At 38.4% G+C, this 24,946-nt stretch overlaps 1 protein-coding gene and 1 long non-coding RNA gene across 3 annotated transcripts; one reads left to right on the top strand and one right to left on the bottom strand.

Annotated features, from left to right (window-relative positions):
- Positions 1 to 5,353: 5,353 nt before the first annotated feature.
- LOC104907551 (uncharacterized) lies at positions 5,354 to 5,896 on the bottom strand. Its single transcript, XM_010696493.2, has one exon. The coding sequence runs from the start codon at positions 5,894 to 5,896 to the stop codon at positions 5,354 to 5,356; it is 543 nt and encodes a 180-aa protein (XP_010694795.2).
- An 802-nt stretch (positions 5,897 to 6,698) lies between these two features.
- LOC109136486 (uncharacterized) lies at positions 6,699 to 9,727 on the top strand. Of its 2 annotated transcripts, XR_008969077.1 has the most exons (3): positions 6,699 to 7,130; positions 7,220 to 7,281; positions 9,122 to 9,727. It is a non-coding gene; the product is annotated as an uncharacterized LOC109136486 (long non-coding RNA). The 2 variants fall into 2 exon arrangements; XR_007273488.2 differs by having other exon boundaries at positions 6,699 to 7,281.
- Positions 9,728 to 24,946: the final 15,219 nt, after the last annotated feature.

Genomic DNA, 24,946 nt, shown 5'->3' with positions numbered 1-24,946 from the left:
AAGAAATGGTCACGAAGAGCATCTTCCTTGACCACGTAAAAGTGCTAATTCTATAGGTTTACTTTTCTCATAAACATTGCCACCAAATATTGACATTAAACTTGTTCAATCTTGTCTTAAAATTTTCTATATATAATCATTCATATATTGCATTCCCGATTGGTAGGTACATTCAGCTCGCAAGGTAAACAAGAAATGGCTATTATGGCATATTTTTTGACCTTTATTTTCGTAAACGGATTATTAGTATCAAACACTACCTCGGTGGAGGCTGCAAGATTTCATGGTTTGCACTCATTGCAGGTAGTCTCGCACATAGAACGCCCAGCACGAAGGCCTGTTCCACCTTCCCCAGAACCGAATAGGGCCCAAATTACACAGGCCCCTCCTACTCCTCCGCCTAAATGAAGTTTTTGGGGTGCTTTCTAGTTGGTTTTATTTTATTATTCGTCTGTGTGTAATTTCATGTAGTTTTATTATATCCATTTATAGTTGAGCTATTATGTATTCGGTCCATTCCTTTCCTTCAAAATGAAACCTCAAAGTTCTCTGAAATAATATAATCCTTTAATTATTCACATTAACATAATTAAGTTATATACAAAAGACTATGAGCCAATCTAGGCTATAAACTAGGAAACTAATTATACAGTTGCCTAAACACAAGGATTACAAATTCTGCATTACATATGTTCTATCACATCCCCACAGTCGAAACTGGAGGTGGATGAATGCAAAGACTGTCCCGAAAATCTTCAAACAAAACTAAAGGAAGACCCTTAATTAGGGAAGATGTTTGCGATCTGATGGCGAGAGGGGACATGGAGAACACGAACCTGGCCATGAGCTGATAGTTTTTAGAGTAGAGAGGAGATTAAATAATATATGGAGAAGTTTTGCATTAAACTTGCTCAATTAATCTCAATACAATAAGTGCCTTTTATAGGCTTACAAAACACTACTAATAACATGTCCACTACTTAACCCACTACTTTTATCCCACTAAATAGACCATTATGTAGACCACTACTTGTTAGCCCACTAACTAATTATTAGCAACTACTCTTACCTATTAGGAAAACTATTTGACTAATTTTGGAGCATAATCCAACACACCCACTTGCTCCAAAATTTCTAAGAGCCAACATTATTAAACATTGTGTCACAATCTTGCTTGTTCGTAATTCTTCCCATATGATATATGGACCTTCATTTTTGGTTTTAATCTTCATGGAGCACTTCTCTCCATTAACATGGAAGCACTTCTCTTCCTAATGTAATGCACTTCTCATTACCAACGTCACATTTTCGGAGCACATGTCTCCGCACGACCTTGTGATGCGCTTCTCTTCACCACGACTTTGTGAAGCACTTCTCTTCACCACTTTGCATATAATCACAAATATTTTTCTTTTCAACCACTCTTTCCATGGTGGTTTACCCCATATTTTTTTTCACTCATGAAACAGAAGATGGCCTGCAATGGCTTACTTCTTACTTCCTCTCTCTTTGTTTTTTTTTTGGCCTCCAAGGATCTAACCTAAAGCTCTTGATACCATGATAGTTTTTAGAGTAGAGAGGAGATTAAATAATATATGGAGAAGTTTTGCATTAAACTTGCTCAATTAATCTCAATACAATAAGTGTCTTTTATAGGCTTACAAAACACTACTAATAACATGTCCACTACTTAACCCACTACTTTTATCCCACTAAATAGACCATTATGTAGACCACTACTTGTTAGCGCACTAACTAATTATTAACAACTACTCTTACCTATTAGGAAAACTATTTAACTAATTTTGGAGCATAATCCAACACAAGCTTCCTTTTCCCGAACAAAATGAATATCCATTTCAATATGCTTAGTGCGTTGATGCTGAACAAGATTCCCAGAGAGATAAATAGCACTAACATTATCACAATAAACTAAGGTAGCAGTCGGAATAGGACAATGAAGCTCTAAAAGAAGATTGTGTAGCCAACAAGACTCAGAGACCACATTGGCCACACCACGATACTCGGCCTCAGCACTAGACCGAGATAGAGTTGGTTGGCGTTTGGCTGACCACGATAGTAAGTTATCACCAAGAAAGATGCAGTAACCAGCAGAGGTGGAACGACGAGTGTCAGGACAACCCCCCCAATCGGCATCAGTGTAAGCAGTAAGCTTGGAGATAGAGGAGGGGTAGAGATGTAAACCATGATCCAAAGTACCCTGTAAGTAGCGCACAATGCGCTTCAGTGCATGCATGTGAGCATCTCGGGGATCATGCATGTACAAACACATTTGTTGTACAACATAAGAAATGGCAGGTCTGGTGAAGGTGAGATACTAAAGAGCCTCATCAAGACTCCGATACAATGATGGATCAGCATAAGGAACATTGGAGTTGGAACTCAATTTAAGCTTCGTGTCCACAGGAGTAGAAGAGGGCTTGCAAGCAGACATGCCGGCACGTTCAATGATCTCAGTAGCATACTTTTGTTGACAGATGAATAGGCCACCTGGATCATGGTTAACAACAATACCCAAAAAGTAACTGAGAGCACCCAGATCTTTCATAACAAATTCAGAGCTAAGCTGAGTAATGATGGACCAGAGAAGTGCATCTGAAGAGGCTGTCAAAATAATATCATCCACATATAACAACAAGTATGCCATAGGAATACCATGACGATAGATAAACAAGGAGTTATCAGAGGTGCTCTGAGAGAAACCAATAGTAGAATGATAGTTAGCAAATCGTTGATACCAAGCACGGGGAGCCTGTTTAAGACCATATAACGACTTCTTTATCAAACAGACATGATCAGGATGAGTAGCATCTCGATATCCCATGGGCTGATACATATAGACTGTCTCTTTCAATTCTCCATGTGAAAAAGCATTTTTGACATCCAGCTGATTAATGGACCACTGCTTAGAGAGGGCTAAGCTAAGAATAGTCCGAATGGTAGCCAGTTTGACAACCGGACTGAAAGTCTCTCCACAATCCACACCTGGTTGTTGAGTTTTGCCATCACCTACAAGACGGGCCTTATGCCTCTCAAAAGAACCATCACAATTTTCTTTATAAGCAAAAATCCAGATAGAACGAATCACATTAACTCCACGGGGGCAGGGTACTAACTCCCAAGTCTTATTTTCAATACGAGCATTATACTCAGCATCCATTGCTAATTTCGAATTAGGATCACGCAAAGCCGATACCGGGTTACAAGGTAAAGGGGAGCAGATAGTGGTGGAAAGGAGGTTAAACTGACGTTTGGGCTTCACAATACCCCGCTGGCTCCTGGTTATTGGGCCACGGGTAGGCGGGTTAGGATAATGGGTGGACTGAGGGATAACGACAGTGGGCTGGGTCAGTGAAGGAGGGGGAGGAGGAGTAGGCGTATGGGCCGCTGACTGGGAAGGAGTATGAGGAAGATCAGGCGGGGCCTCAACATGGCGAGCCAAGACATGAGGGGAAATATTGGGGCCTGGTAAAGACGAGCTGGGCTGATCCAGCGTGTGAAGGATGGGGACACAAGGAGGATCACTAGCGCCCACGTGAGGTGGCCAGTAGGGGAGGCATTTAAATGAGCTATAGGAGCGGGTTGGGCCAGTTGATGAAGGACATAAGGTGATATACCCTCATCAAAAAAATTATAGGTGGAGTGTGTGGGCTTATGAAGAGTAGCAAACGGAAAATGACTGTCATAAAAAATGACATGACGGTTGATGATAATTTTGTGGGAAAAGAGATCATAGCATTTATAGCCCCTCTGATTAGATGGATACCCCAAAAACACACAAGGAGTAGAACGTGCCTGAAGTTTATGAATAGTGGTAGAAGGGAATAGTGGATAGCATAAACACCCAAAAACCCGAAGGTGAGAATAGATAGGATCCCGATTATAAAGAATTTTGAGCGGAGTTTGGTAGTCTAATACTTTGCTTGGAAGAATGTTAACTAGATATGTTGCCATGGCCAAAGCATGATGCCAAAACGATGGAAAAAATGACACATGGAACATAAGAGTGCAAATTATGTTGCTAATAGTTCAAATTTTCCGTTCTGCTTTGCCATTTTGAGAAGAAGTGTAGGGACAAGAAAGACGGAAAGAAAGACCATTAATCTTACAAAAATTTTGAAATGGACCATTATCAAATTCTTTACCATTGGATATTTTTCATGTCACGATTAAATTGTGTGGGAATGAAAGCTCTAAAATTAAGAAAAGTGGAGAAGACATCAGAATTTTTTTGATATAGGAAACGTCCACAGATAGTTAGAAAAATCATCCAACAACACAAGATAATAACGATGTCCAAAAGTACTTAAGACTAGAGAAGTCCACAAATCACTATGAATAATATCAAAAGGGAACAACGTACAAGAATTTGAGGCAATAAACGGTAATTTAATGTGTTTTCCAAGTGGACAAGAATTGCACATATGAGAACTACGAGACAAATTACACTCAATATCTTTATTTTTCTGAAGACGAGAAAGGATAGGATCATTCGGATGGCCAAGACGCTCATGCCATAAAGAGGATGCGAGGGCCGCAAAAGTAGAGGGAGAGGCATTATTTGTTGTGGTGGTAAGAGGATATAGCTCGCCCGACTATCAATATCTTTATTTTTCTGAAGACGAGAAAGGATAGGATCATTCGGATGGCCAAGACGCTCATGCCATAAAGAGGATGCGAGGGCCGCAAAAGTAGAGGGAGAGGCATTATTTGTTGTGGTGGTAAGAGGATATAGCTCGCCCGACTGTCACATCTCATTAAACGCATCCCCGTCTGATAATCCTTCACAGAAAACCTAAAAGGATCAAATTCAACAAAAACAGAGTTGTCAGTGGTAAATTTGCGGACTAAGACCAAATTTTTAATTGATTGGGGAGCATGAAGGACATTGTTTAAAGTTAAAGGCGAGTTTGGGGAGGGCAATGTAGTGTGACCATAACCATTTATCGGAATTGAATGACCATTACCAACAAGAATGCCACATTTATTGCTCAAATGAAAATAAGAAGAGAGGTTACCTTACCCGAAAGTCATGTGAGACGTCGCACCGATGTCCATGTACCAATTTGCATCCGGTGGAGGGATGCCCACTGTATACATGGCGGCCTCGATATCCGTGGCACTAGGCTGCATGCGCTGAATCTGCCGCAACATAGGCTTATGGGCGAGTACCTAATACTCCTGGGCTAGGATGAGTGGTTGGGGGTCTGGGAAACGAATTGGGCCTGGCCTAATTGTGGGGTGCTACTGGATATGGGTAAGGAGGAATTTGCCAGGGCCACTGCCAAGGCCAAGCATCATAAGGCTGCTGCCGCCAAGAACCCGCAGGCTGTTAGGAACCACCACGTCGGCCACCCAGACCACTAGCGCCACCACCATTACCACGGCCACCATGACGACCACCACCACCAGTTTTTTTATTGTTATTATTGTGGCGATGTTGCTCCTTTTTCCCCCCATGAGTATAAGTGTGAGATGAGTTTACAGGAGACTCATCCAAATCAGGTGAAGATGCCACCACCATAGCAGCGGTTGAACTGGTGGCAGCTTGTTTGGCAAATCCGACCTCTTCCAAAGTAAGCATGGATCTTGCTTGATAGAAAGGGAGAAGAGGAGAAGTTTGACGGATAAGAGTACCAACCGTGCTATAGGATGAAGTAAGGCCGGAAACCAATTGCAATACAAGTCGATCATTCGAAACTGGAGAAGCAACATTCTTAAGTTGGTCGGATAACTCCTTGAGACGTTGACAATATGCCGAGGCAGTCGAAAAATCTTCTATGGAGAGATGAGAAAACTCTTGCTCAAGGGCCACAACACGAGTGTTCCGGTTATCTTGGAAAATGTCACGGAGGCGGTTCCAAGTAGCTAGCATCTAGTGTCTGCCAAAGCTCGTCGTCCGTGAAAGGGGTCTTTACCGATCCATCCTTAGGAGGGATGATATGGTGGAGAACACGGTGGGAGCGAGCATGGACCTTGAATAACTCATCCCAAGTTGCGTATTGCACATTCTCCATCTCAAGAAAGTATGGGAATATTGCTCTTGATGTTAGAGATAGCAAGAGCAGGGTGAAAAGAAGAAGATGTCTTGGTGTCAACCATGACTGACGGGAAGAAAAGGGAGAGAGGGAGAGGTGTTTAATGCGGCGGGCTGGGCAGCGAAAGAAGGTAAGTGAAGAATAGAGGAAGAAGAAGATCCCCTAGGGTAGGCTAACTGATACCATGAATTAATATAATCACTTAATTATTCACATTAATATAATTCAGTTATTTACAAAAGACTATGAGCCAATCTAGGCTATAAACTAGGAAACTAATTATACAGTTGCCTAAACACCAGGATTACAATATCTACATTACATATATTCTATCATTCTCTAAAATCCCAAAGATCAGGTTATTATGTTCTTTAATAATTTATTTACCATTAATTAGCTAATACAAAATATACAATGTGCAGTCATAAATTTTATTCAGATTTGGTTGCCACTCATCTTATTAAACAATGCACCAGACTTGAGTAATGGTTTATAATGCAAGTTATACTAATATATTAAAATGTTACGTGATGTTTTCCTTTGGAGTCTCTTTAACTCAAAGATCCACATAAACCAAAAAAATAAAGAGAATGCATTTTATAAGATTGGACCACATGATCAGGAGAATATATACAAAAGTCTTAACCACCATATCTGATGTTATCATTTCACTATTAGAATCAGCTCTTTCACCAACCGTTTTCACCGACCGCCACTTTTGCCGTTGTTATTAATCAAAACACCGACCGTTTTGAATCGGGACGTTATTTAGCGTCTGTTTTTTAATCTCACAGACCGCGTTTATGCTGGAAGCTAATTACTGACCGTATTAACGACGGCTTCTAAAAGTGGGTGGTGAATACGGACCGCATCTTAAGAAGACCGACAGTTTGACGGTCGGTAAATTCCTACTAGTAATTTCAATTTTTAAACTCCCAGGTTTTCCTTTCACTCTACCAGTAATTAAAAATAACCCTAACGTTTGTGGAGAAACCGACGCCTCCCACTCCTCTATCATCATCATCTTCACGCTGCCGTCGCCTGTTTCTACTTCTCTATCATCATCATCAGGTAAGTTCACCGTCGTGATTTCTTAATTTCGCGACATTCATCTGTTTTTTTTATATTTTGAATTTCAATTGTAAATCTACACGCACTAGCTTTCACCGTCGTCGTGCCGCTCGCTGTGTATCGCCGGCTTCTTCTCCATCAACATCATCAGGTAATTCACTGTCCTGATTTCTTAATTTCTCAAAATATACTGCTTCATGGAATATATATTGTTGCATTGATTTAATATTGCTTCATGGAAAAGATTTGGGCTTTAATTATGATATATGGAATCTGAAGCTTGATTTTTATGCTACTGCTTACTGCCACTGCTTTATTTGGTTCATGTTAGACTAGTTGATTATATTATGCATGCTTGAGCGTCATCTGTTTGCTGTGTTAATGTTAACCAATACTTTTTATTTACTTTTGTATATTTGAAGAAGATGAATGTAATAGGTGCTTGCTTATGAAGAAATCTAGTTTTTTTCTAAGTTTAGAAAAGGCAAATAATAGAAGTTGACTAAATGGCGATGTTTGGTTGTAAGGAAACATGTAGTTAAAATTAACAATGTAGGAGTAATGCTTAATGGTTGGTGGTTAATCATGGAAGCATTATAATATGCATTAGAAAATTTGACTTGCACAGAAAACCTTAATTATTTTCAATTAGATATATTGTTAAACATGGTGAAAGCAAATATATCCCAAAAAATTTTCTTATTCCTTAGCTTACCCCAATTCACAGCTCCTCCAGCTATTGTAGTTCTCACGCACCTCAACCTCCATCCTAAGAGTGAGTAATCTTGAACTGTGAATTGTGATTAAAAGCTCTCTATTGGTGGAGGGCTTATAGATCTTGAAATTGACATTATATTAGCATGCTTTCTGGTAGTAGCCGTATACTACTTTTATTCTTCATCTGTCCCTCCCACCACCTATAAAATTTTGAATTATAAACATGGGTTCCTCTGTGAGGGAGACTGATGTGTCTAGAAGCCCAACTTTCCACGCTCAGCAAAGATCTAATGCAAGTTATAGGAAAAGATGACAAGCTTTGAAGTGATTTTTCTCATTACAAAAGCATGTCATTCATCATAATAGTACAGGACAAAAGCATATCATTCTCGCTGGTCTAATGCAAGTGATTTTTCTCACTACGGGGGGCAGGGATCGTACCTTCTATGTAATAAGTGTACTTTCACTAAGTTATCATTTGCTATTAATGGTCATTATTTGATTATCATCATTCTTTTTGGTTGTATAAAAATAGTAATAAAATTGAAATAATTGAACCACATATATTATGTTTGATATGGACATATGGTGATCTTTGTAACCCCTTTGTTTTTTTTAATGTTCCCAGACCCTCACATGGCCAAAACCTTAGGCATGAATTCTCACTAATATAAGTAAAAAATAATGATGCTTGTTAAATTATTTATATAGTGTAACTTTTAGACATAATACTTTTAAAACAAGGCTAAAACTATTGTTGTTGCCAACAATTGTTGTTTATGTTTGGGCTTGCTAGCAAAAAAATACACAAATGTCACATCTTTCAAGTAGGATCCAAGTGGAGAAGTAATGCTCCATTCTCGTCGGGCCTCTCTTATCATATTAGGAAGAAACATGTTAGTTCAGTTTGCTCTTGTTTCAATGTCTGTCTCTATAGGTGTCATGGTCAAGTCAATGATTCTCCAAATCTAGCAAGTGGTACTAACATTAGTTGAGAAATAGTCCTAAAAAAAAGGTGCAATAAAAAATCAGAGAAAATATATTTACTTTCGATTTCATTTGGAGTTTGGACCTAAAAACTAAATTTATGAATAATGTGATTTTACTACTAAGTGATTGGACCAACTTTTATGGGCTAAGCGCTTTAGGCCGTTAGAGTAGGCTTTTTTTTATTATCTTTTTTTACTTTTTAGTTAATAGGTAGTTCCCTTTTCTATTTTTACTCTAATTTTCTCAGAGTTTGTTAGTAATATTGTTTTAATTGATATGTGTAGAATTGAGGATCATGAAACGAAGAGATCGTAGTTGGATGTATGATAGGCGTGAGGGACGCTTTCTGAAGACTGAGTTTGTGAATGGAGTTCGAGATTTTATTGAATTTGCGCAACAAAATCATAAATTCAAAGACGCGGAGAAAATTAGATGTCCATGCTTTCGGTGTAACAACAAACGATTCTTTGATGTTGATATTGTTAGAGAACATCTTTATAAAAAAGGATTTTGTCATGACTATTTTGATTGGTTATGTCACGGGGAAACTATTGACGAACCTCCATCGGATCCATCAAATCCTTATCGAGACATGATTGTTGATGCTCTTGGACATAATGAAGAAAATCCAAACAATGACCAAACAAATAATGTCGAAGAGGAGCCAAATAATGAAGCTAACATGAAATAACAAATGAGTACTATGTAGTGTAATTGTATCCAACAATTTTACAAGAAACTTGTGGGACACAGTCCCAGGGTGAGCTGGAGATGTTTTGTTTGAAACAGAATTTTGGTCCCAAAGCACATATTAATATGCTGGCTTGTAATGCATGTAGTCCATTGAGAAAACTCATGCTCATTTATTTTTTGCATTTGACTTTAGCAAAGCTGTTGCACTTATGATATCAAGATGGATGAAGATGGATCTATTTGGAGATAATACTAGAAACTGTATTTAGAAGATAAAACAAGGAAGAAGCTCCAAATTTCAAAAAAAATGTTCAACTAACTGTGCTGAGTGCTACTATTTACTAGATTTGGCTTGCAAGAAATGATGCTATGTGGAATGGTAAAGTTGATATAATATACAGTCATGTAAATATAATACAAAGAGTTTGTATAGATAGAATTTATAGTGTCATACCTAAAAAAATCACAAGAGGATATAGATATTCGTTAAGAGAGCTCACTTTTAATATGCATATATGTAACTAGGTTGCTGTTTTAGTGCTCATGCCTTGAATGTGAGGGAGTCCAACCTAGGTTGTTTGCCTCCTCTTTGGTATGTCTATGTTGTAATTGTTGGTTTCAATATATTTCTTTCTTATTTAGCAAAAAAAAATAATTGTCATATGCTTATATGGTCCCCAAGTATCCAAATGAATCATCTGAAATTTCCTAACATTCTTGATGTTACTGACGGGAAAGGATGTTGGATAATTAGGAAGTAATTCAAAGTTAATTGTTTGATTTTCCTATATTTTAGAAATAAATGTTTAGTTGATTAAGTCAGTGGTCAGTTTAGATTTCTACCTTAAGCTAGTATCTATTTGTTGAGTTTCATGGTATAGAACGTGGGACATGTTACTCATTTATGTTGCTTTCCTTAGTTTAACAACTTAAGTGTAAGTGCCTATTTTTTTCTTTTTTTTTTTTTTTTTTTTTTTTTTTGACAAAGGGTAAAACCAACAAGAAACAGTAGTAAAAAGGATTAGCTTCTTCTTGCTTGAATAGCAAGATTATGAGCTAATTTCACCTCTTCCCTACTAGCTTTACAACATGAAAAGAACATAAAATTTGTGGCTATTTTCCTAATATCTCTAACTATACTATCAATATTTTTATTCGTGCCATCTTTACTCTTGAGAGCCATAATAACTTCCCTATTATCCGATTTGATGATAATTCCGCTGACCTCCATGCCATATCCGAAGCCGCTTTTAAAATTGCATACGCTTCGGCTTGTTCTGCAGAATTGGCAAAGATCTTCGTAGCTGACTCCTCGCTTGCGTCTCCATTAAGATTTTTCCAAGCTATTGCAGCTTGCCACTCATTCGTCCTGGTATTCTTCTTCCATGCGCCATCTACTACTATTGATTGGATATTAGTAGTATCCTTGTCTCCTATCGTCCACTCAACCGTTCTGGTAGCGTTTCCGGTAGAAATTGGAGTTCTGGAACCTGCTCTTCCCATAATATCGCAATTCTTTCACTTAGCTTTGCATGAGTGATCTCTGATAATGGTCAGTATTCTCCCAGGATTGACAGAGGTTCCCTTGAAAATAATCTCATTCCTGTGTACCCAAATACCCCATATCGTCGATATAAAGTCTATTTCCATTTCTTTCCCCTCCTCATCCTTCCTCTTCTTGAAAAGGTTCAAGAAATTCTTAATCCATTCCTGAATGCTCAGATTATGACCGTTCGAAGCAACAATTCCTAAAGAACTGTTCCAGATTCTTTGGGAAATCTGGCAATCTCTAAACAAGTGTTCTAGAGTTTCGTTCTTCATGTTGCAGAGGGAACAAGTCCCTATGATGCCGACAATTTGTCTCTTGGAAAGATTTTCAGTTGTTGGCAAAGCTTTATGGAAGATTTTCCATAGAAAGAATTTTCATTTCGGAAAGAGGTCCGACCTCCAAAGATCTCTCCACATGTTGTTACTTGAATCGATATCTTTAGCTCCTCCATTCAAAAACCAGTACCCTGATTTAACCGAATAACTCCCTGATTTGGTATGCCTCCACCCTATTTCATCCTTAGTTTCATGCTGTGGGATGTGGGTAGCAAGAACTTCTCTTGCATTTTCTAATGAATATAAATTCCAGATGAGAGAAGGTTTCCATCTTCTATTTTGATCTATCATGTCTGAAACCCAGAAGCATTGTGGATTCGAGGCTTTATTCACTTGGATTTTGGGTTTAGGATCAACAAGAGGGTGCCACCTATCCTGATGAATGCGAATCGATCGCCCATCTCCCAATTTCTTGTAGAGACCATCCTTGTAGGCTTTACAAGCTCCAAAAAGACTTCGGAAAGCAAAAGAACAGTTCTTTGGAGATTCATTTTCCATAACCATAGATAAAGGATCTTTTTTGTATTTTGCTACATACAAAGTATGTACTAGAGAATCCTTATGTTTATGTATTCTCCACGCTTGATTGAACAGTAAAGCCTTATTTACATGCTCAATGTTTCTGAAGCTTAACCCTCCTTCAAATTTATGCTTTTCTAGCAACTCTCTCTTTCTCCAGTATATGGGTCTCTTATCCAATGAAGATGACCACCAGAATTTGAGTAGCAAGGAGGTGATTTTCCTGGTGATGATTTTTGGGAGAAGATAAATAGAGATGATGTTTGAAGCCAAGGCAGTTAAAACGGTATTTAACAAGATAAGCTTGTCCGGTTGGGAAAGACAAGTGAATTTCCACGAAAGGATTTTATTGGTTGTTTTGGTAACAATATCCTTGAAAACTGAAGTGGTTCTGCCATCCACCTCCATAGGACAACCTAAGTATGAACCGATTTTCCTCTTATCCAGCACCCCCAAAGGCTTCCTCATAATCTTCCTGAATTTAAGGGGTGTGTTAGGACTGAACACCACGTGAGACTTATCAAAGTTGATCATTTCCCCCGATTTCTCACAGAAGGTAGCAAGAATAGATTTTATTGCCTAGCAGTTTTTGGGGTTCGCTTTGAAAAAGAACAGAGCATCGTCCGCAAAAAAGAGGTGTGAAATCTTTGGGGCATTTCTAGCAATCTTCAGACCCACTAACTCTTTCGTTTCCTGCAAATTTGAAAGATTTCTCGATAAGACTTCCATGCAGAGGATGAAGATGTAAGAAGAAAGGGGATCTCCTTGTCTCTGGCCCGCAGAAGGAAAGAAGACCTTCGAAGGCTCACCGTTAACCAACACTGAGTAGGAAACAGTGGAAATACATTGCATAATCCACCCCACTCAATTCTCTGGAAAATTCATCCTTCTTAGCATAACTTCCACAAAATCCCACTTGATTCTATCGTAAGCCTTGCTAAGGTCCACTTTTAGGATTCCAGCAAAACTATTTCCTTTTTTCCTCTTCTTAACCCAATTAATTATTTCATGAGAAACAAAACAATTATCCAACATTTGCCTTCCCAGGACGAAGGCGTTTTGATATTTATCCACAATATCTCCCATGATTTGCTTAAGATGATTAGCAAGAGTTTTCGCTATAATCTTGTAGGAATAATTGCAAAGACTTATGGGTCTGAAATCCTTCGTTTCGTGCGGTCTATCTTTCTTAGGAATGAGCGTGATAAAAGTCCGATTCTGCTCTCTTAGCAAGAACCTTGATGTGAGGAAGGAGTTCACGTTATCGAGAACGTCCGAGCCCACAATGTCCCAGTTTTTTTGAAAGAAAATTGGAGGGGAACCATCTGGGCCTGGAGACTTAAGAGGTTTAGAGCTGAAGCACGCCTTTTTGATCTCTTCCATAGAAAAAGGCATATTGAGAAGGTCAATGTGGTGTTGGGAGAGCGAAAACACTGGAGAGAAGAAAGGATCATTGACTTGTAATCTTTCCCCGCCACTTTCCTCACATTTGTAAATTTCTTTGAAGCTTTCAAGGAAGAGACTTTTAATCTGAGCTTGATTTGTAATCCAGGCCCCTTCTTCATTTTTGATAGCTCTAATCTCATTTCTCGCGGACCGCCCTTTGACACTCTTATAGAAAAACGCTGACGTTTTGTCTCCGAATTCTTCCCACCTAGATTTTGCTCTTTGCTTCCAGTATTCAGTTTTTGTGTCAATGGATAGTAAGACCTGATTACGACTCTCTTGGTCACTATCTGCTTGGAGGTGTGAAGAGATTCCCAATTGGTGATCCGAAAGTTTATTGTTAATGTCTACCCAGTTGATGTTGTGAGATTGTTTATAACAAAGACACCAACTTCTAATTCTCCTTAGACTACCTTGCAATTTTCTTTGGAGCACAAGGAAGGAGAGCCCTCCTGGACTCCTTCCCATTCATTCTTAATAATTTCGCACACTTCTGGATGATGGAGACTCCAAGCATCAAGGCGATAAGGTCGTCTCCTCTTTTCTTTTATTGGTGGAAGAGTTTGAAGCACTATTGGACTATGATCTGACAAAAGAATGGGGAGGTTCCAAATAGAGGCTTCTGGATAATCATCCTTCCAATCCGGATTGCAGAAGGCCTTATCTATGCGCTCGTAAATTGCATCTGCATTTAATCGATTGTTTGTCCATGTATAGTTTACTCCATGGTAGGGTAAGTCCAGAAGATTATTCGTAAGTTTCCAATCCAAAAATTGCGTCGCGCCCTTTAACATCCGAGACACCCCTAGTTTTTTATTAGATAAGGTTTCTACGTAATGAATTTGTGTGTGTAAGCAAGTGATTCCATCATATATGTAACATGCTCGTTTTTAAAAAGGATTTATTAAATATTAGTTATATTTGTTAAGTTTATTATATTTCGAATATTGTTATTTTATTTGAAATTAAGAGTAATGGTTATTTATTTTTGTCTTGTTTGTAATATATTTACCTAATTTTATAAAGTTCTTATTAATATCATTATAATATATTTTGTGCTACGTGCGCAATTAGTTGAATGGTATTTGATCAAATATGAAACTATATTTGATTTCTCTTCTAAAACATTTTCCTACTAATTTAGGAAACTTCAAATTCTACACCTTTGTCGGTTTACTTAATAAACCAAACATCCACCCCCTCTGCTCGATTTTTCATCTCACAACAACAAAACCCCAAACCCATGCCTCATTCTCTCCCCCCGTGTTCCCTCTCAAACCCCAACCTGTGATAATCGAAAACCCATACCCTCACCCGCGTTTCTCCCGGGCTCGCCAGAGTTTCCCTTTGCTGTCGGCGCTTCCCCGTTCTTTTCCTTTCCTTTTCGCTGCTGTGCGTGCGCTGCTGCTCGATAGCCACCGTGGTCGTTGTTGTTGCTCGCCAATGAAACACAATCGCCGCTAAGCTGTTGTTGCTGTTGTTGTGGTCTTCCCCTCCCCTGTTCTTGCCCGCTTTGCTGCCGTTGATTATTGGTACCGCTGTTGTCGGTTGTCGCCGCTGCTGTTGTTCGCGTCGTCGTGGGTTGATGCTACCAACACCTTGCTGTTGGTGGTTGAGGCAAAGTACAGAAGGTACTTTCCCTTGTGTTGAAAATTGTAGTTGGTTGTTAACTTGTTATCGTTGTGGTGATCTTGTTGATGTTAATAAGTTGTTGATTGTTGTTGTTCTTCTGTTATGTTGTTGTGTTGTTGCTATGTTATTGTTGTTGTTATGGTTAGGATTCCTTTGCAAGCTTAATTAGATTTTATCTCAAATTAGTTAATCTACGAATGGAATCATGTGAAGAATTAGGTTGCTTTTACTATGCTTTGTTAGGTTGCTAATCTGCAAGTATCAATTAATAATTGGGTATTATCTTAGTTGACGCGAGATTATGTGAATGACTCACTTAGTATTCAATTAGAATTTGGTTTATGGTTCTTGGAAGTTTATTGAGTTTAAGAATGAACATTATTCATGTATGTAGTTCAATTAAGTATTATCATAACAAGGTCAAATATTTTCTATAGTAATGAGTGAATCAAGTAAAGTTTCTTTATTTGAGATTATTGTAATTTATTATTATTGTTGTAAAGGAATTATATGGAGCTCTAAGTTGAATTATAATTACTTTATGCTTTAAGTGATGGTTGTTAGTGTTTACAGATAAGTTAAATATCGAGTGTATAAATGTAGGATATTGATCAAGTTCCTATCTTTGCTTCTCAAATATGTGGAATCTAGTTATGTGTTATTAATGGTGGTTTATGAGTTTTGGAGGATAAAATATTTAGTATAAAGTAGGAACAAGAATTATGAGTTGTTAAATCGTGAATGTCTTCATTATTGTAATATGTGAATTACGTGTAATCTTATGATGATGGTTTATTTATAACTAGAATGGTTTTCTATAATTGATTTCGTAAAGTTCTAAGAAGAGGTTCATTTTGGTGAAAGCGTACTCTAAGATTTAATAAAGGATTAAAACAATTAGTTTCTGCAATAGCAGAGTATCTAATTAGAAGTGTTCAATAGTGTCCGAAAGAATAATATTTGAGTAGACTTTAAAAGTATATAGATGAGCTATGCGAATTAGTTTCTAAAAGAGCATAGTATATGATTGAAATTGTTCAATGAGTTGAGTATCTTATGAATTAGACTTCAAAAGTGAATTGGCTTAATTAGTAATATCACATGAAGTTGGAGAGAGGTTTAATTAATTACTAGTAATAGTATAAAAAGCATGGAGGTTAGTTTACCTGTCTATGGATGAGATTAGTGAAGATGTGTTGAATAAAATATTTTAGTTGGATAAATATAAATTGAATAATATATAAAGTTGAACTATTTGACTAGTTTTACTAAAGTAAATTAGTGTATTTAATTGTATAAATAAATGTAACTTGGTTACCTTCAAAAAGTCTCACTCAGATAATGGAATGGTTTTCTAATTAATAATGAGATAAACTCGTTTTATATGATTATAGCCACATGCCATAGTTGAGTTTGTTGTTAAATCTGTTACTTGGAATTCCACGAATGGTATAATATGAATCAAAACAGATTGTTTTCATTAATAAATATTTGATTAATGACCTAGAGTGTGATGTGTAAACTAACTCTCCTTAGATAATTATTTTAAGAGAGAGATCTATGGTAATTGTTGTTGGTGATTGATAACGATTATTATCATTGTTGAGGTAAATGAAGATGGATAATCATAAAGTTTGTAAAAGAGTATAAACTATTAATATACAAGAGTATGGAGTTAATGCGTATATGGTTTAGTAACTCTCGTTAGTTAATTCTAACTGAGAGACTTTTGTCATTGGTTGTGCTATTGAATATGATTGTGGATTAATTGTGCTGTAAGTTTTATGACTGGAATTGGATTGAACCTAAATGCATAAATATATTAAACGTGAATTACGTATGGAGGAACTATGGCATGTGAATAATAGTTTTCTAAAGTGACGTCTTATAATCACCAGTAGAAAAAGGACGATTTGTGTCCCCTCAAGTGCGTCGCACAACAATAGAAACGACGCGAAAACACTATGTTTGTCGCATGGGTTCCTGTGTACGATGCAAAACAACAACAAACAAGTAACAGGGACGAGCAACATGCGTCACACCCTCAAAATGTGCGACGCATATGGGCCATTTGCGTCGTACATCGTCAGGGTGCGACGCATATTCATGCATCCTGGAGGAAAAAAATTAGGCTTATCCGCGTCGCACATGTGAAGGATGCGTTGCAAAAGGGCTACTTGCGTCGGACCCCTTGGCCCATCCGACGCAGATCAGCCCACAACCCATTTTTTTTAACACGCGCAACACCCTCACTAACCTAAATGAATCTCGTTTTGTTTTCTTAACAGCTGTTTTACTTCATATCTCTCTTACTCTTCTCGCTCGCACTCTCTCTCCACGTCAACTCTAGTCTTCGTCTTCCCAATGAATCTCCGGCGACTTATCACTTTAGTCTCCGTTCGTTTCGTCTCAACTAGCGGACCACTCCGTTGGTTCGTTTCGTTTCGTCGCACTCTGTGGGTGTTCTTTCTTTTTCTTTATTTTTCTTCGTTTATTCGTTTCATTTCGTGTTTGGCAGGTGATTCATGGATTTCAATTCAGATCTAAGTTCTATGGAATTGCGTTTTATTATCTGTTTTAATATCATTTTGTTTCTTTTATATCTGATTTTTTTGTTTATTTTTATGGCATTTATCCTAGTCTAGGGTTTATTTTTCAGATCTAGGATTTTCTTCTAAATTTTCAGTTATGAAATTCCTTTTTTCGTTTTCAGATCCGGATTTGCGTCATCTCAAAGTATTTTCTCCGGTGAAATTTCGACTGTAGTGAGAGCTTGCATTTGAGGTGAAGATCTGGATTTGCGTTTGAGGTCTCAACCAAATCAGATTTTTCCGTAGCACCGCCACCCGAAGATTACATGAAATTCTCTCTTTTCTGATTTTCAGTAATTCTATAATCTTCTCTATTTTTCTATAATTTTCTCTTTTTGATTTTCTGTAATTTTATTTAATTGATTTTCTGTAATTTATGTATTTTTTATAAGTAATTATCTCTTTTTCTTTATTTTTTGTAATTTGTTATTACAAATCTACGATTTTTTTTTGTTAAGAAACCAAAATCTTTATTGCAAGTTTGCAACAACCTCATTCGTAGTTCATAAAATTATTTTTTTTATTAAAAATAGCGATTTGCATCGCACATAGCCCATGGTGCGACGCAAATCACTCATCTGCGTCGCAGCAGGCAATGTGCGACGTACATTACCCTCTGAAGTTCTTTGTTGGGCTGGGGAGAGTCATTTGCGTCGCACCGTATACAACGTGCGACACAAATAGCTGAATATCTGCATCGTTTCCGCATTCGACGCAGATCATTGATAGGTCATCTGCGTCGAGACTTGTGCCGTCGGACCCAAATCCGACGCAAATAGGGGTCCCGGGTCCGACACAAATCAACCTTTCTCTACTAGTGAATGTGGTTGGGTGTTCAAAAGATGTTAAGAATCACGAATATTATGGATGAGTTATATGAATGATCTGATTGAGTTATGAGCGATAATCGAAAGGAATCTAAAAGGGAAAAGTAACCTCGTTCTAGTCGACGGATGAGGTGACATGAACAGTGCCCCATGGACTGTGAACATTGGGGACCCCACAGGGAAACCTGCATATTGCTTTGTGGGGTGAAATCGGGTGATATATCAGGTAATGTGAAACCTGTGGATGGTTGATGAAATCAGCGGAAAAACGTACTCTGGACTAGTCGCGATTATTGGCCAAAAGTAAAGCCAATGGTTGGGTGACGACCCCCATTGTCAGAGTGTAAGCTTTGTCTCCTAGGCCACGTTCTTTTTCCCCCAGGTTAAAAGAAAGTTATCTCAAATTGTGAAAATTATATCGATATTGGATTCTCGATAAGGAATCGTATTATGGTAACTTTTTTCGATATTGGATTACCGATAAGCAATCATATCAGGTAAGTAATGAATGTTTATTCAGAATCGAATATGAATATTGATATTGGTTTCCTGATAAGGAGGCATATCATGGTAAGTGATACCAACATTAGATTCCCGATAAGTATTCGTATCTTGTTATGTGGATCTCCGATAAGGAATCATGATAGTGAAAGTGGTTATGATATTTATTGCCTAATAAGAGGTTGTTTATAAAATATAAGGAACTGATTGGTAGAGTATGAAATCATAAGTTTGGAATTGATAAGAAATCAATTAAAGGAGATGAAGTATATTACTTATATCAATGTTGGTAAACCTAGATTTCTTATATGGGATCGTGATACGTTGAAAGGTGAACTAATTAGTTTTATATGAAATATGTATCTGTTACAAGTTTGCTTGAAATCACGTTGTTGGGTTTACTGTTATGTGAATGATGGTGTAGTGAAAAAGAAATAATCGGATAGAGATATAATATGTATTTTCAATAATAATATTGCTGCTAAGCATGTTGTGATGGATGTAATTATTGAACTTATGTTAATTACGTGAGAGGCGTTTTCAAGTGAAAGCCACCAAAGCATGTGTTTTTCTTGATTACGTGTTTAGTACTCTTCTTTGCTGATGTGTGTATGTCGTTTTGTCATTTCTGTGGCCCGTCACTTGCTGGGTGCCAGTATCCTAAATGTTTCAGGTTGAAGCTGTGAGTAATCATTCTGGAGTTGAAGTTGTTATGTTCTGGAAGAATAAATGTAATGTTATACGTGATACCAAAGTGAGTACGCTTGACTTTGTAATAGTTAGTTATCAATCTTTTGTTTAGTTCTTTATATTTAAGAGTCGTTAGTGCTCGATTCTCTATTGGTTGTTGCTTTGCGAAAGCGTTGAGGTTGTTGAGCTTTGGGATTTGGAAATATTTTATTTATTGAAACTGTAACAAGTTTAAATTTTTTCTCGCTTTAGAGTGAGGCTATTTTCAAAGGATATTCTGCCGGATTTTTTATAGAAATTTCTGAGAATAAAGTATGAGAATCAGGGCGTTGTGGTAATAGTTAACTTGAATTGAATAGAGTTGGGAATTGAGTTCCACACTCTTCGATGTTGTTCCGTGAGTGTGATGGTAATAGTCCGGGTTATCTTGACCAATGTCTCTTCCGATATGTCGGATTCTCTGTAAGCTGGTTGGGGAAATTCGCGCTGTTACAATATATTCCTTTGTATATCTTCTTCCTATATTTAACTTGGTATCAAGAGCCATTTGATTCCTAGGGCATGTGAGTATTCAAAAATATATATATATATATATATATATATATATATAATATATATATATATATATATTATATATATATATATATATATATATATATTATAATATATATATATATATATATATATAATATATATATATATATATATATATATATAGTGAGTGCTCCTCCATACGTATTCTCCAATGTCTTCAAACAACTTTTCACTTTTCATTCCAATATTCAAAGGAGAAAATTATCGATCATGGGCTATCAAAATGAAGTCATGTCTTGAATACCTATGAGTTTATGGGATGTTATTTAGAGTAATATTGATCCCACCCATCTTCCACAAAATCCAACACCAACCGAAGTCAAAAAATATGACGAAGAAATGGCTAGAAGCCGAAGGCACTTTCGTGTCTACATGGGGCCGTGTCGGAAGAAATTTTCACAACTATTATGAGTTGTGAATCTCCCAAAGAATCATGAGAGAAAATTAAAGAGGAGTTTGAAGGAAATCGCCTAACAAAATTAATGCAAATTTTGAACCTAAAAAGAGAGTTTGAGATAATAAAAATGAAAAGTGGTGAAGATGTCAAGGAGTACGGGAGTCGATTGATGTCTATTGTCAATCAAATCAAGCTACTTGGTGGAGATTTTACTAGCCAAAGAGTGGTGGACAAACTTCTTGACACTCTTCATGAAAATTATGAAGGTAAAATTTTTCACTTGAAGATAGTAAATATTTGTCCAAGTTAACATTTTCAGAAATAATCAATTAACTCCATCGGTGGATCAAAGGAGGACCATGAGAAATAAAGATGTTGAAAAAAAGAGTGAAAATGTTTTTATATCAAAGTATCCTAATCCAAAGGGGAAAGGCAAATCCCTTCAATGCAACAATTGGCCAAAATTGATCACGACGAAAAAGATTGTTGGTATAAGGGAAAGCCAAAATGCTTCAATTATTAAAAATTTGGACATTTGGCAAAAAATTGTAGGTTAAAAAATGACGAGCAAGAATCTATGGCACAAATGGCCATTGAAGAAAATTTATTTTAGAGTCATGGGTAAGAAGTGCACCATGGAGAGATGTGCTCCAAGTTAATTGATGGTGGGCGGTGATTATGTGTACCCAGAAAATTCGGAGGTGATGAAATTTGCATCATATTTGAAGAAAAGTGCTTCATATAATTGTTTTACTAACTTTGAATTAAGAGGGTATGTTGGATAATTAGTAAGTAATTCAAAGTTAGTTGTTTGACTTTCCTATGTTTTAGGAATAAATGTTTAGTTGATTAAGTTAGTGGTCAGTTAAGATTTCTAGCTTAGGTTTAGTATCTATTTGTTGAGTTTCGTAGTATAGAACGTGGGACATGTTCCCCACTTATGTTACTTTCCTTAGTTTAACAACTTAAGTGTAAGTGCCTATTTAAAGGCAAGGGTTCTACGTAATAAATTGGTGTGTGTAAGCAAGTAATTCCAAACTATATTTCTTCGCATATTTCTTCCTATATTTAACAAAAGACTGTCTAGTTTGTCCTGCATCAAGACATGCTTGACATATAGTGTCATGTTTACATGATGAGAGAGTCAAATCAGAACTTAAAACATATAGATTAGAGAAAGGAATATGTCCCAATTTGAGAAGCCAAAGCTGAGCTTGTTCAAGAGCTAAAAAACAAGCCATAGGAGAAGTAGATGTAATAGATGCTTTTGAAGACCGCACATTGTATACACCAAAATGCCACATTACTAAGAACCTGAGGCCTTTTCATCAAAGGGCCCTGATAAAACATTGAGTAGCTGAGAATGAGACATTTCATTTCAAGTTTAAGCACAACTTATTTACAGATAACAAGTTGTATTGGAAATCAGGAACATGTAGCTCATGATGAAGCTTGATGCCATCAACAAGAGAAATAATACCAATATTATGCTGTATCAAAATCTTCCTACCGTCAGGAACAGTAATATGCAAGGAATCAACCTGGAAAGACCCTCATCACTTATTCTAGAAGGGGCAAAAGGGCAGCCATAGGTGACTCAGCAAAATAACAGATTATTCCCTAGTGATATGATGAGGTGTCAGAGTAGTGGAAAGATTTACACTGAAAAATAGTACCATAGTAGTGGAGAGGAAAAAAGTGACGTGTGCACTGAGGGTAGCAGTAGTTAGCCTATAAATAGTAGCATGTTAGGAGAGAAAAGGCATGAATGAAATTATCTTGTATTAGCTTATTCCTGGGAGAGTCCTCACCTCCCGAAAGTGAGTTAGTTTGTATATTGGTTGATCCTTGGTCCTTAAATTCATCCATATCCTTGTGGCTATTTTCTGTTATTTGTCTGTGGTTCTGGTTTCTAGCAACTTGGTATCAGAGCAAGGTTGCGAAAGGAGGCGGCGCAATGGAGGATGACCATCAGCAGCGTATAACCCTGTTAGAACAGAACCTAACATCCATAAACACCACCCTCACCGACATCAGGGCACAGCAGGTAACTATGAAAGAAGGTTTAAAAGGTAGAGTTAATCGGGTGCGAGAGACTCAGGTGGGGATGATTGCTTAGATGCGGAAAGAACAGAGGGCTTTTCAGGAGGAAATGAGGATGTCGGTTCGAGCCCTGAGAGATCTCTCTCGAACTCCCACCTAAGAAGTTAGGCCTCATCGAGGGTATGGCGAGGGGAACCTCCGTGAAGAAGCCTTGGAGAACCCCACTAACGAGGGAGAAGAAGAAGAAGTGGGGTGGAATCCTCACGGAACGTCGGTGCTAGGGAACTCGAGGTTTAAAAATTTGGATCTTCCACTTTTTAACGGCGAGAACCCCGATGACTGGATAATGAGAGCCGAGAGTTATTTCAAGTTCCATTGGCTTAATTACGGAAGGGGAAAAGGTGGAAGCGGCGGTTGTAGCCTTAGAAGGAGACGCCTTACTCTGGTTTCAGTGGGAAGACAATCGTCGGACCATTGCGAGATGGGAGGAGCTGAAGGGAATGTTATTGAGGCAATTTCGACCGGCGGCGGCAGGTACACTCCATGAACAGTGGTTGAACCACCGCCAAACAGAGAGGATGGGGGTAACAGAGTACGGCGCAAGTTTATCGAGCTATTAGCCCCATTGGGTAATGTACAAGAAGAAGTGGCTAAAGGCCAGTTTATTAACGGGCACAAGGAAGATGTGCGGGCCGAAGTACGGTTGTTGGGCCCAAGGACTCTGGACTTCGCTATGGACCTCGCTATTAGGGCTGAAGACAAAATTAAGTGTCTTGCTCCCCAGAAACACCCATACCTTAACCCAAGCCAAACACAAACCCTGAATATCACCCATACCCAAACCCGATTTTCACCCGCCTACTCCAACAGGGGATTCACTACATCCGTAGCCCAACCCTTAAAACCCACTCACTCTTATGTTCAAAGTAGCCAAAAAAACACCCAGCCCATATCTGCTACAAACATGAGGAGGGAGAAGTGCAGTATCGGCGGGAGAGAGGTTTGTGTTTCAAATGCGATGACTAGTGGAGTGCGGGGCACGTTTGCCGGCGAAAGGAGTTGGGCGTGATAATCGGGGCCCGCGACGACGAGGAGGAGGTATAGGAGGTGGAGTTGGAAGACGACGAGGGTACCCAAGGTGAGCTGACCACCCCCGTTCAAACGGAGATTTCCTTAAACTCTGTGCTTGGAATCACCACCCCTCGGACCGTGAAGATGAGAGGAATGATACAAGGGGAAGAGGTTGTAGTTATGGTGGATCCCGGGGCCACCCATAACTTTATCTCCACTAAAGTCGTGCAAAACCTCAACATACCCGTCACCGCCACTAAAGCTTTCGAGGTCACGCTGGGCACTGACGATGAGGTGCAAGGGCACGATGAGTGTAAATCCGTTGTTTTGCATTTGTAGGGGGTAGAGATAGTTGAAGACTATCTACCCTTAGCTTTGGGTAATTCGGACCTCATCCTGGGAATACAGTGGCTGGCTAAATTGGGTACCATGACAAGCAATTGGAGAACGCAGGTGTTGCGTTTCAATCTGGGGACAAAAAAGGTGACGTTAAAGGGAGATCCTTCTTTGGGTAGGACCTTGATTTCCTTGAAGGCCATGTTAAGGGCGATTAGAAAAGAAGGGGGAGGGATATTAGTGGAGATGAACAAGTTAGAAGGGGCGGAATCCGGCATACCCACACCAGCTATACCCTCCTGCCTTCAACCCATTATATAGAAACACTCCTCGGTTTTTTCCTTACCCAAGGGGCTTCCTGCCTTAAGGGGCCACGAACATTCAATACTGTTGAAAGAGGGTAGTGATCCGGTTAGCGTGCGCCCATACCGATACCCTCAGGTGCAAAAAGATGAGATCGAAAGGTTAATTGAAGATATGCTCCAAGCTGAGATTATCAGGCCATCTACAAGCCCTTTTTCTAGCCCAGTCCTTTTGGTTAAGAAGAAAGATGGAAGTTGGCGATTTTGTGTAGATTACCGTGCTCTAAACAAATCCACCGTCCCGGATAAGTATCTTATCCCCATGATCGATGAGCTGTTGGATGAACTTAAGGGAGCTACCATTTTCAGCAAACTATATACACCTAAAATCCGGGTATCACCAAATCAGAATGAAGCTGGGGGACGAGCCAAAAACAGCCTTTAGAACACACCAAGGACATTATGAATTCATGGTTATGCCCTTCGGCTTAACCAACGCCCCTTCCACATTCCAAGCCCTCATGAATCAGATTTTTAAGCCCTAACTCCGCAAATTCATCCTGGTTTTCTTTGATGACATACT

Source organism: Beta vulgaris, chromosome 4, assembly GCF_026745355.1.
Source record: "Beta vulgaris subsp. vulgaris cultivar EL10 chromosome 4, EL10.2, whole genome shotgun sequence".
NCBI lineage: Eukaryota > Viridiplantae > Streptophyta > Magnoliopsida > Caryophyllales > Amaranthaceae > Beta > Beta vulgaris.
The sequence above is the reverse complement of the archived record's forward strand: the minus strand, read 5'-3'. Positions and strand labels throughout refer to the sequence as shown.

Excerpts from the sequence above, each read along its gene's own strand:
- LOC104907551 (XM_010696493.2), bottom strand. The coding sequence starts at position 5,896 with ATGCTAGCTACTTGGAACCGCCTCCGTGACATTTTCCAAGATAACCGG.